Raw genomic sequence first — 12,251 nt, 5'->3', positions numbered from 1 at the left:
TTAAATGTAAACATTTTGTTTTATTCCCTGCTGTTATTAGCAAGTTAGCCCACATTATGTCCCTATAAATTGCTGTTCTATTATTGTTGTTGCTTTTTTGCATATTATAACTAAACTAACCATATTCTCTACTGATTTAACAAACCATGACTTTGACATGTCCAACTTAGCAGAATTATTAATTAACTTCTAAGGTTTTATATGTTTAACTGCACAGTAACATGCATTAACATACATTAATAAACAGCACAAATAAAATGTACCAATTTAATCTCTGGTCGAATCTCACAACACGGTCAGTATATTTCAAGGTCAAATTTACATCAGAATCAAGAAAATGAAACGTATTTTTAGGGACACTAAGATTTAATTTCTTGTTGTTATTTTTCCTTTTGATGTAGGGGTGAAATATAACCAGGACATTTCTTGTTCAGATTCGCCAATAAACTGCATTTGAGTGACAGGTGACGTCAACGGAGGCGGGATTTTCATGGAAAGTGCTGGAAAGAGACAAAGTACCGCTAGTCATAACGCCTGATGTTCTTCCGATGCGAAACGTAGTGCAGTGGATTATGCTTTATTATGTACATTTCTTTTGCTACATTTTCTGACAATTTGACTATTTCATGTTTATTATGACAAACACTATTTTGAGAACGTGAGGATTGTATAAAGACCTTCCTATCAGTGAAGTAAACATTTTGCGCGCTTCTCCCCAAACTGATTTTATAACCGTTCAAGTGGTCATTGTCTAACTATCTAAAATGTATTCATTTCTGTTTCCGATTTTGTAGACTATTACAAAGAGTCATACAAGCGTGTTTAGATTTTATTAATAATGCGCAAGAAAATGTAATATAATAATATTATTTAATATAAACCTGCTATGTTTGTTTAATAAAAATAGACTCGTGCCAAGGCCTTGAGACTTTCGCTATGAATCTCTAATAACGATCTACTCACAAAAACGTTTTCAAATTGCAAAATTATTTTTTTTAAACTTGTTTTTCTAATCATTTCTTATTTAAAATATTACAATATTATTCCAGTAATTTAGAAATTATTTATATCTGATGTAGCTAGTAAAGAAACTGCATTTTTGGAAGGGAAGAAATGCGATTCACACAGATAAAAGAGTCTAGTATGTCTTTCTTAAAAGTGTGCAAGTGTCTAGCGCATGCGCAGTGTGATACCGCGCGGAGGGATACAGTCGCACAGTCATAGGCGGAGTATAAAGAAAAGAGCCGCGCACGCGAGGTTCTCTCCTCTGCTTCCCTGAGTCTCAGTATAGGGGAGATCAGCTGTTTCTGTGGCGATTAAACCATCAAAAATCAACGAAACTAACCAAGGTAAACCCTCGATCTCAATCTAAAACGATTCCATATGATTCAAGGCATTAATTGAAACCAACAGAATGATGTTTAATAGCGTTACTCATCACTTAACGTTATTCCATTCGCTAACGTTATTTGGCCGGTATTGTAATGATGCGGATGACGGTTAAAAACCTCTTTTCTCCGTCATTCAGACACCGCCATTCGTCATAAGACTTATTTCTTTGTCAAATAAAAAATAAACGTATGTTAATATCGAATATAATGTTAACTTGTTTTTTTTTATGGGTGTTTAATGAGTTGACGAGCAGGTGCAGTGGTTTAGTGTTACAAAACTGATGCTCGTGTTGTTACTGGTCATCTATTAGCTTATTGCTAGTTTCTTTGGTCGTAATTCATATCTAACGTTATATTTATCCGCCGTCACGCTGCGAACACCGATGACCCGACTAGCTGATTGGTTAATTAAAAGTCATCGTAACCTTTTCATAAAAGCTAGTCTATATGCGCTTAAAGTTATTAAAGTATCACGAAAAATTGTATTGATTCCGTTCATTTTTAATAAGCGAGATCCATCTAAATCGGTTAAATTTCAAGGATTGCAGCAGTAAAACACGTGTTGCGCGCATTGTCCTTCTGCGCCATGTTCTTCTTCCGCATCCGGGCCTTTCATGGGCCTGTTTTTCTTGTGTAACTGTACTATAACTGATGGAGTGAGTCACACACTTTCATTTTCTTTTTAACAAACCTACTTGTCCCTATATACAAATGAACAGAAATCCCTAATAATATGCACTTATTTTGAAGTGTTTTATAAATTAGTTAAACCTTTTTGATGGCTATAATAAGGATGTACCGACTCTGTTTCTCAGATGCCTGAAGAAATGCGCCAAGATGAGGAGGCCGAGACCTTTGCCTTCCAGGCAGAGATCGCCCAGCTGATGTCTCTCATTATCAACACCTTCTACTCCAACAAAGAGATCTTCCTCAGGGAGCTCATCTCCAACGCCTCTGACGTAAGACCCATGATAGACTGTTTTACTAAACATTTGGGTCAGTTCACCCAAAAATGTAAATGATCCCATAATTTATTTCTCAAGCCATCCTAGGTATATGACTTTCTTATTTCAGCCAAACACAAACTATATTGACTTGAGGTCAATCAAGTGATTCCAACGATATAATTTCTATGTTTCATTAGTGTTTAATTTGTGGTGTTCTTTTGCATGTAGAATGATCTTTAAAGTCTATGTAGTTCCTGCTATCAATCTATTTTGTTTTCTCCACTCAACAGGCTCTCGACAAAATCAGATATGAAAGTTTGACAGATCCCACCAAACTGGACAGTGGCAAGGACCTGAAGATCGACATCATCCCCAATGTTCACGATCGCACTCTTACCATTATTGACACCGGTATTGGAATGACCAAAGCCGATCTCATCAATAACCTGGGTACCATCGCAAAGTCCGGGACAAAGGCCTTCATGGAGGCTCTGCAGGTGATGCATCTGCCAATGTAAGCTTGTTTATCAATACGTCTACATTAAATTTAGTCTATAATGGTTTTTTTTTTTTCTCTGTCTTTCCAGGCTGGTGCCGATATCTCCATGATTGGGCAGTTTGGTGTAGGCTTCTACTCTGCCTACCTGGTGGCTGAAAAGGTCACAGTCATCACCAAAAACAACGATGATGAGCAGTACGCCTGGGAGTCGTCCGCTGGCGGCTCTTTCACAGTCAAGGTGGACAATGGTACGTTACCAGCTTGTCCTTGAAGACATAGTCAAACAAATGTATTCACACAACTTCGACATTTCTCACATTATCAGTTTATTTGCTATAGTTTAGAAAATGGGAATATGACAAGAACTGTTGATAATTCACTGGTTTTGTCCATCCTTCTGTTAGACCGTCTCACAAATGAATTATGTTGAATATCTGTCAGCTGTTAAATTTAACTACACAATTAGATAATACATATTTAGCTCGACTGATTACCAAGCAATGCTTCATTTTGTTCAGTCTGTGGTGTAAAAAGGTTGCATTAGCAATTACAGAAAAAACTTAAGCAGAACATGGTCAGGTCAAAGTGTTTGAGTAATTTTTGGTCCCAAATTTGTATAAATTTTACTGGTAATCCAGTGTATGAAGGATATTTGTGTGTAATATGTCAGTTTACTGTGTTTTGCTATCCTCCCTTATCCATAAATGAACTATAGTGTCCTGCACACACTTTAAAGTGTCTGAATAATTTTTGGTTTGACTGTACATTGATTTTCACACTCGCCTGTCGGTCTCCAGGTGAGCCTATTGGCCGTGGAACCAGAGTCATTCTTCACCTGAAAGAAGACCAGACAGAGTACGTCGAGGAGAAGAGGGTGAAGGAAGTGGTCAAGAAACACTCCCAGTTCATCGGATACCCAATCACTCTCTTCGTAAGTGGGATTATTCATGCAGACCTACTTCTCTGGTCATTGAGTGTTGCAAAGATTAATGGTAAAACATAATTTCCATGCAGGTGGAAAAGGAACGCGACAAGGAAATCAGTGACGACGAGGCAGAGGAGGAGAAGGCTGAGAAGGAAGAAAAGGAGGAAGTCGAAGGCGAAGACAAACCCAAGATTGAAGATGTCGGCTCAGATGATGAAGAGGACTCCAAAGACAAGGACAAGAAGAAGAAAAAGAAGATCAAGGAGAAGTACATTGACCAGGAGGAGCTGAACAAAACCAAACCCATCTGGACCCGTAACCCTGACGACATCTCCAACGAGGAGTACGGAGAGTTTTACAAGAGCCTGACTAATGATTGGGAAGACCACCTGGCTGTCAAGGTAACCCAATGGCTTCTACAGAATAATATTCCAATTAAATGTTTGAGAATTGATGAAATTATAATCTTTACACGTTGTCCTGCAGCATTTCTCCGTGGAGGGTCAGCTGGAGTTTCGCGCTCTTCTCTTCATCCCTCGCCGTGCCCCCTTCGACCTCTTCGAGAACAAGAAAAAGAAGAATAACATCAAGCTGTACGTCAGAAGGGTCTTCATCATGGACAGCTGTGAGGAGCTCATCCCAGAGTATCTGAGTAAGTCGCTTTGCCCTAAGAGATCGTTCACCCACGAATGAACATTGTCATTTAAATCGCCTTCATGTCATTTCAAACCCATGAAGCTTTAATCTTAGGGTTCACTTTTGAAACCTGAAGATATTTCTAATTAAACATGTCCATCCATTTGAAAGTCTAGGTAAGCAAAATCCATAGTCATCGTAATGTGAATCAAGTGGTTCTTAAGAATAGATTTAATGTAGGCTTTTATTCACAAATGCTTACATAGTGCATTACATGTGGTAAACAAGGAAGCTTGAGCATTTGAGTTGCCATGTATACCATCTGTAATGTTGATCATTGTTTAGATCTGATTAACAGATTCAATTTAGGCTTTTATTCACATGAAGCAATCATATCTCTTCACAAGACTTGGATAAAACTGCTTGATTAAATATGGATTCACTTCGCCTTTTATGACTGTTTTGGATCCAAGTTTGCGTCCTGTACTTTCAATGGATGAATGGAAACATCTCACAATTTAAAAATCTTCATTTGGGTTTCGAAGATTAAACAAAGTCTCAAGAGTGTGGAATGACATGAGGGCGAGTAAATGCCAATTTTATATTATAACAACAATGCCTTTGTCATGTCAGCAGAAACCGAAAAGGGCAATTTCATGCTGAATTTAAAAAGTCTGAGAAAAGTTGTCAAAAGAAAAGTTTTGTCATCCAATCCTGATGGATTTTGAAAGTCCTGCTGGTGATCTTTTTGTACGATTACCAAAGTTGAATGTTTTGCCGCTGAACTTCGAGTCTTTACAATTGAACGTATCAAAAGTGCAACGTAACTAAAAGCTTTTCCTTCTCCAATCATTGTCCCCTCCAGACTTCATCCGTGGTGTTGTGGATTCTGAAGATCTGCCCCTCAACATCTCCAGAGAGATGCTGCAACAGAGCAAGATTCTCAAGGTCATCCGCAAGAACATCGTCAAGAAGTGCCTGGAGCTGTTTGCTGAGCTGGCCGAGGACAAGGAAAACTACAAGAAGTTCTACGACGCTTTCTCCAAGAATCTTAAAGTAAGAGTCTTTGGCCTTGTTTCACAGACAATTTAAGTAACTTTTATAAGCATGCCTTTAGAAAAAAAAAAACACATTATTGGTATGCATCATGAGACAAAACAATTACCTATTTTAAGTGCAAGTTGTGTTCGGTTAAAACGACTCAAACATGCATTTTAGTCTTTAGTCTTGTCTGTGAAACTTACTTCCAATAAAGTTTTGATTGAAAGCGGTATTAACATTTGTTGTGACCTCCAGCTGGGCATCCACGAGGACTCTCAGAACCGCAAGAAGTTGTCAGAACTGTTGCGTTATCAGAGCTCGCAGTCCGGCGACGAGATGACCTCCCTCACAGAATACGTCAGCCGTATGAAGGAAAACCAGAAATCCATCTACTACATCACTGGTAAGATTTCATCCGCATCAATCCTGCCTTTAAAGTAGGACTCTACGATTGAAAAAAACTAAAATAAGTGTAGTTTTGAAATCACAAAGGCTGTTATTTGATTTAAATATATTCGCTGCGTATTTCAGAGTAAATTGTGGCACTGTTTGTTACGCGAGCAGCTCATTATTCAGTGTTTGACATTTCAAAGCAACTTAATATAGCTAATTATATATAAGTCAACATCTGAAGTGGATCAAAAAAGTTCATCAAAGACAAGAACGGGTATTGTTCAAAATTCATGTATAACTTTGAAAGGTTTTGATCCACTTCAAATGTTGACTACTGGAGTTATGTTAATATAACCCTACTAATCCCTACAGCAATTGCAATTTGAGGCCCCATTTACACTTACATGGTTATTTTGAAAAACTGAGACATTTCCCTTCGTTTGTGCCCTTCGTTTACACGCAAACAGAATTCGCCTCTGAAAACGATTCTTTCTAAAAAAAAAACTACGACCAGAGTGCAGATTTTGGAAAACTTCGTTTGCATGTAAACTGAGAAAAACTGAGTTTTAGGCAGGCGACGTCACAGTAATGCGACAGAACTTGCACCTGCGTCAAAAGTGCGACCAGAAAGAGGTTTTCAGGATTCTGATTGGCTAACGTGGGCTTGAGCTTCTCGTTACACTGCCACCTACAGGTTTGGCATGCTCTTGACGGCATATATACACAGGTTCGTGTAAAACACTTTTCTGAAAACTGACAGGTGTGCACAATGTTATTTTTGAAAACGGAGAGGGTGAAATGTCCGTTTATGAAAATAGCCGGCCACGTGTAAACGTAGCCTGAGTTGCGATCTTTTCACCCGAATCATGCAAGGTCTGTTTAACTTGCAGTTCATGTTAACGATGTTGTCATTCTCCTACAGGTGAGAGCAAAGACCAGGTCGCCCACTCTGCTTTTGTGGAGCGCGTGTGCAAGAGAGGTTTCGAGGTGCTGTACATGACCGAGCCCATCGACGAGTACTGCGTCCAGCAGCTGAAGGACTTCGACGGCAAGTCTCTGGTGTCCGTCACCAAAGAGGGCCTGGAGCTGCCAGAGGATGAAGACGAGAAGAAAAAGATGGAGGAAGACAAGGCCAAGTTTGAGAACCTCTGCAAGCTCATGAAGGAGATCCTGGACAAGAAAGTAGAGAAGGTATGTTTGCAAAAACGCAAGAAATGACCTCATGGTTTCAAAACACTTTCACAGTAATAAACAGGAAAGTAGCAGAACCAAACATGCAGACTTGATCAAATGAGACCAAATTCAGATTCTGCCGTAAAAGCAGCTCTAAAAACAAGGGAGTCATTATTCAGCTCAAGAAGTGTAAAATTTAATTTTAGTCTACGTCCACTTTAATTCTTTCAAAATTGTGTTATAAACAGGATTCCTAGTCAGAGTTGCACAGATGGTGAGTTTACATAATGGACTTTTGCGCCGCTTGATGTGCTCGCATTTTGCCTGCAGACTCAAATGTGTGAATTTCCGGTTTTTGTGTGCAGAAAAAAAAAAAAAAACTAATAAATTGACAGATGCATTTGTGTTGAGTGACTAACACTGACTATGCAACCCTGAGTATTCAACCAGAACGTGCCTTAGTACAGTAGTCAACATTTGAAGTGGATCGAAACGTTTCATCAAAGTCATACATGAATTTTGAACAATATCAGGTTGTTTTTTAGTTTGATCCACTTCAAATGTTGACTACTGCAGTTTACCACCTTTATCTCATGCTGATGTCTGTTTCTCCAGGTCACCGTATCAAACAGGCTGGTTTCTTCACCCTGCTGTATCGTGACCAGCACTTACGGTTGGACGGCCAACATGGAGAGGATCATGAAGGCCCAGGCTCTGAGGGACAACTCCACCATGGGCTACATGATGGCCAAGAAACACCTGGAGATCAACCCCGATCATCCCATCATGGAGACCCTGAGGCAGAAGGCTGACGCGGATAAAAACGACAAAGCCGTGAAGGATCTGGTCATCCTCCTGTTCGAGACTGCGCTGCTGTCCTCTGGATTCTCATTGGACGATCCTCAGACACACTCAAACCGCATCTACAGAATGATCAAGCTGGGATTAGGTACGTTCAGCTCGCATTTCTGTTTTCGTCTTGCTGTGTTTGGGGAAATGCAGTAGTCAACATTTGAAGTGGATCAAAACCTTTCCTCATAGTTATACATGAATTTTGATCCATAAAAAAAAAAAAATTGTCTTAGGACAACTTTGAACTTATTTTTTTGATCCACTTCAAATGTTGACTACTGCATTTACCCAAAGTTGTCCTAAAACAAGAACGGGTATTGTTAAAAATTAATGTATAACTTTTTTTTTATTCACTTCAAATGTTGTATAATGAAGTTTTGTAACGAACCTTCTTGTCTTGTTTAGGTATTGATGAAGACGAAGACGTTCCCGTGGAAGAGCCAACCTCTGCTCCCGCTCCTGAAGAAATCCCACCTCTGGAAGGAGACGATGACGCCTCCCGCATGGAGGAAGTCGATTAAAATCCATTCGTCTGTAATTCCCCAGTCACTTTTTTCCGTAGTCATTCCGTAACATCTTATCGTTCCCTTTGGCCTGTAGAAGGTTAATCTGATTCTCCGTAATGATTCCTTAAAGTATCAAAATGTGTAACTAAAGCATACTGTCCACTTTTGCTCAGTTTTGAGCCGTCATGTACTTTTGTTTTTTTTACATATGTTCATGGATCAATGGGTTGCTGCAGTATTGTCTGAGCACAATAAGCACTGTGTTTCACTGATACTGAGTCCGCTGGCTGTGCTGGATTGAATCAAGCATGATTTCATTCTGCATGGAAGGGGAAAGACCTTTTGCCTGAGTACAGGCATGTATTGTCTTGGTTTTCAGAAATTAAAACACAAGGTGAAACCTGAATTTTGGTGTCTTATTGTTTTTTGTTTTTCTCATTCATTTGGATTAAGCTTTCCAACCAAATTAGAATCCTTTACATGTATTTAAGTTCAGTTCACAAATGGCTATTCTGTTAAGAAATAAAAATTGTTAATTTATCAAATTGGATCCATCAGTCTTTTGAGAGGTTTATTTGTTCATCTCTCCATGCTTTTAAAACTATTTAAATATCTTACCAAGACATTGGCAGCTGAAGAGTGACGACTGATGTTTATATTCACTTTATGGTAGTCTGTTATACTGTTATAAAAATCTCATCAAGCATCAGAATTTTCTTTTGGCTCCATTTGAGCCTCGAAAAAAAAAAAAAAACTTGGTTTTATTCAAAGCATGAGCTCGATATTCTCACTATATCATACTATAGCCTGGTTTCACCAATGGGGCTTAGATTAAGCCAAGCTTAGGCTTTAGTTAAAATAGGACATTAAAGTAGCTTTTATAAATGTGCCTTAGAAAAAAAAAACTACTTGTGTGCATCATGAGACAACAATAACACTGACATTAAGTCTGTGAAACTAAGTTGCAAGCAATACATTGTCAAATATGATACCAAGTAAAATGCGTATGCAAACAGTTGCATTTAAAAAAAATCAATTTCTCCGACTCATTTCATGTCAGGCTTTACAGGATTAATACATTAGCAAAAATTAACTAGGAATGAGCAGTGTACTCTTGTAGTCAGTGTTGGGAACATTAAGTGCATTACAATATAGTAACTGATAACACATTTTGTAATTTAATTAACCTTTTCATTAAATTCAAGAAGTTTGAACTAGGTTTCATAATGAAAACCATAAATTAATATTTAATGCACTTCATATTGTTCATAAGGAATGGAATATATTTTCTTTCTCTGTATTTTTATATCAATATGGTACATGAGTATCCTATCCTACAAGTTGGTCGAAAGTCTCAGATTATATTACCTTAATTGTGTAGTGATATGGATTGCCTTAGTAACTATGATTTTTATCATGTAATTTGGAATCAGTAACCAACTATAATTTTTGTAAGTTATCTACCCAGCACTGGTTACTCTCTAAGAAGTAACTAGCTGTAACATATGGAGTCGTTTCCGCCAAAGTTGAGTTAAAATATAATTCTGTGAGACATGATAATGAGAAACTTTCTCGTAATTATGACTTAGTATCTCATTATATTGAGAAAGTTTCTAGTAATGAGAAACTTTCTCATAATTATGACTTAAAATCTCAAAAAGAAACTCTCGTAATTATGACTTAAAATCTCGTAATAATGAGAAACGTTCTCGTAATTATGACTTAAAATCTCGTAATAATGAGAAACTTTCTCGTAATTATGACTTATAATCTCATAATAATGAGAAACTTTCTCGAAATTATGACTTAAAATCTCGTGATAATGAGAAACTTTCTCGTAATTATGACTTAAAATCTCATAATAATGAGAAACTTTCTCATAATTATGACTTTTCTGTGATAAGTTTTTTTTTTTTTTTCTGTGATAAGTCATTTTTATTACGAGAAAGTTTCTCATTATTACGAGAAAGTTTCTCATTATTACGAGAAAGTTTATCATTATTATGAGAAATGTTCTCATTATTATGAGATGTTAAGTCATTATTACGAGAAAGTTTCTCGGTAGCGAACAGCCAATCACGTGCTGAGAAAGAGTGAAACTCATTCAAAACTCATTGAAATTCATTTCTCGCAAGAGAAGCAGCGCAATTCACTATTAAATAAAAGTATTAAAATATTAAGAATTTAAACAAATTTACACAGTAAGAAGAAAATAGCCGTCTATGAAAGAGGACAAAGTCTCGCTACTGTATATCAGTGCAAGTAAATGTTGTGAAGTTAGCTTATACAGTTGATAAAGGTATAGAGAGAATTGAACATTTAAGCTCACATGTAGTCATTTTATAGTTTCATCTATTGATTCTAAAGCGTATTTACATTACTTTTATATATTTATTCATTTAAAACCTGTGTAATAATAATTGATGAACTAAAATTGCAAATGTGTGATCGATTAAGGGTATAATAATTACATAATATCTATATCCTACAAAATTATTATTCTAAATAAGCATTACTAAAAGCCAGACGATTTTGTCTTTAAAAAATCATTTGCTCTGTAGTGAGCTTTAATTAGAGTGGAAACAGGTGGAGTGACTTTATCGCATTAGACATGTGACACTTTGCTCACAGCTGATTGGTCCAAGTTCGGGTTTGCAACCTCTTACCTGGAACATCACCTGACCCGGACCAGGTTAGCCGTGGAGCGTGAGTTACTATGGCGATGAACACTGCTAAAAGCCAAACCACTTTCATGGTGCCTAAAACCCAGGGTTGACGCAAACTACACTGAAACACACCTGGCTAGCCAGCTAAACCGGCTTCATGATATAGACCCCTGATCCAGCTAATCACGCTCTTTGGCCCTCCAGGAACACAGAGTTTGATAGTCATAAGAGCAATAGACTGCGCATAAGCATTTCACACGCGTTAAATACGTGTTGTTTACGCGATAACAACATGATGATTTTTCACGTGCAAACAATAACGCGTGAAATGTGTGTTAGATACACGCGAAATTGCCTGTTAACGTGTTAAAATTCACGTCTTTGAACCTTTAGGCCTTCTATAGTATTCTATGGTTTAAAGGGGTGGTGTAATGCACTTTTCACAAGATGTAAAATAAGTTTCTGATGTCCCCAGAGTGTGTGTGTGAAGTTTTAGCTCAAAATACTCCACAGATATTTTTATACAGAATGTTAAAGTTGTCACTTTTTGAGGGTGAGCAAAAACACACCGTTTTGTGTCTGTCCCTTTAAATGCAAATGAGCTGCTGCTCCCGGCACAGGGGGCGGAGCTTCAAGAGCTGCACTCACACAGACATGCACTAAAAATTTCAAAAACTTTTAGCCTTTTATGTTCAAACCGGAGTCAGACAATGATGGAGAGACTCAAGAAGAAGTGACAACATGTAGAAGCAACAGGACATTTCTGAATGGTTAGTTGATGAATTTATGTAGCTTATGTGTAGTTATCTTCTAGTCACTGATTAGCATATTCTGCCTTGATAATCTATAAATCGTGTTCAGGGGACGGGGTTTATGTAAATTCTAGGGTTGGTGATGTCACTAACCCGGGAGGAATGTTGTGTAGTCTCTACCAGCCGATTGTTGTAGTCCTTAAAAAGCGATTTCTGTATAAGAAAATATCTCCCTTTGAACTTTGAGCGTTGTAACTTTGCAGGTGTTGTTTATGCTCAAACCGCAACATTACACACTAACTAAAGTTAGAAAAGTAAAATCATAATCAACCACCCCTTTAACATCCGTCTGAAAGCTGCGTCTCTGAGAGCTGAAAGTCAAGATGTTCTTACTTAAAGGAACACTCCACCGTTTTTTGAAATAGGGCTTATTCACTTTCTTTCCTACATTTAGATAGGTGGGCAAATGC

At 37.7% G+C, this 12,251-nt stretch overlaps 1 protein-coding gene across 1 annotated transcript; it reads left to right on the top strand.

Moving 5' to 3' along the window:
* Positions 1-1,179: 1,179 nt before the first annotated feature.
* Positions 1,180-8,769, top strand: hsp90ab1 (heat shock protein 90, alpha (cytosolic), class B member 1). The gene is made up of 12 exons (XM_081378700.1): positions 1,180-1,349; positions 2,207-2,350; positions 2,629-2,835; positions 2,926-3,085; positions 3,635-3,768; positions 3,852-4,163; positions 4,249-4,414; positions 5,264-5,454; positions 5,695-5,842; positions 6,755-7,023; positions 7,621-7,954; positions 8,263-8,769. The coding sequence occupies exons 2-12, from the start codon at positions 2,207-2,209 to the stop codon at positions 8,376-8,378; spliced, it is 2,181 nt and encodes a 726-aa protein (XP_081234826.1). The 5' UTR covers positions 1,180-1,349; the 3' UTR covers positions 8,379-8,769.
* The last annotated feature ends 3,482 nt before the right edge of the window (positions 8,770-12,251 follow it).

The sequence above is a fragment of the Scardinius erythrophthalmus genome, assembly GCF_964197995.2.
Source record: "Scardinius erythrophthalmus genome assembly, chromosome: 11".
Classification (NCBI taxonomy): Eukaryota; Metazoa; Chordata; class Actinopteri; order Cypriniformes; family Leuciscidae; genus Scardinius; species Scardinius erythrophthalmus.
This window is presented reverse-complemented; position numbering and strand designations above follow the sequence as displayed.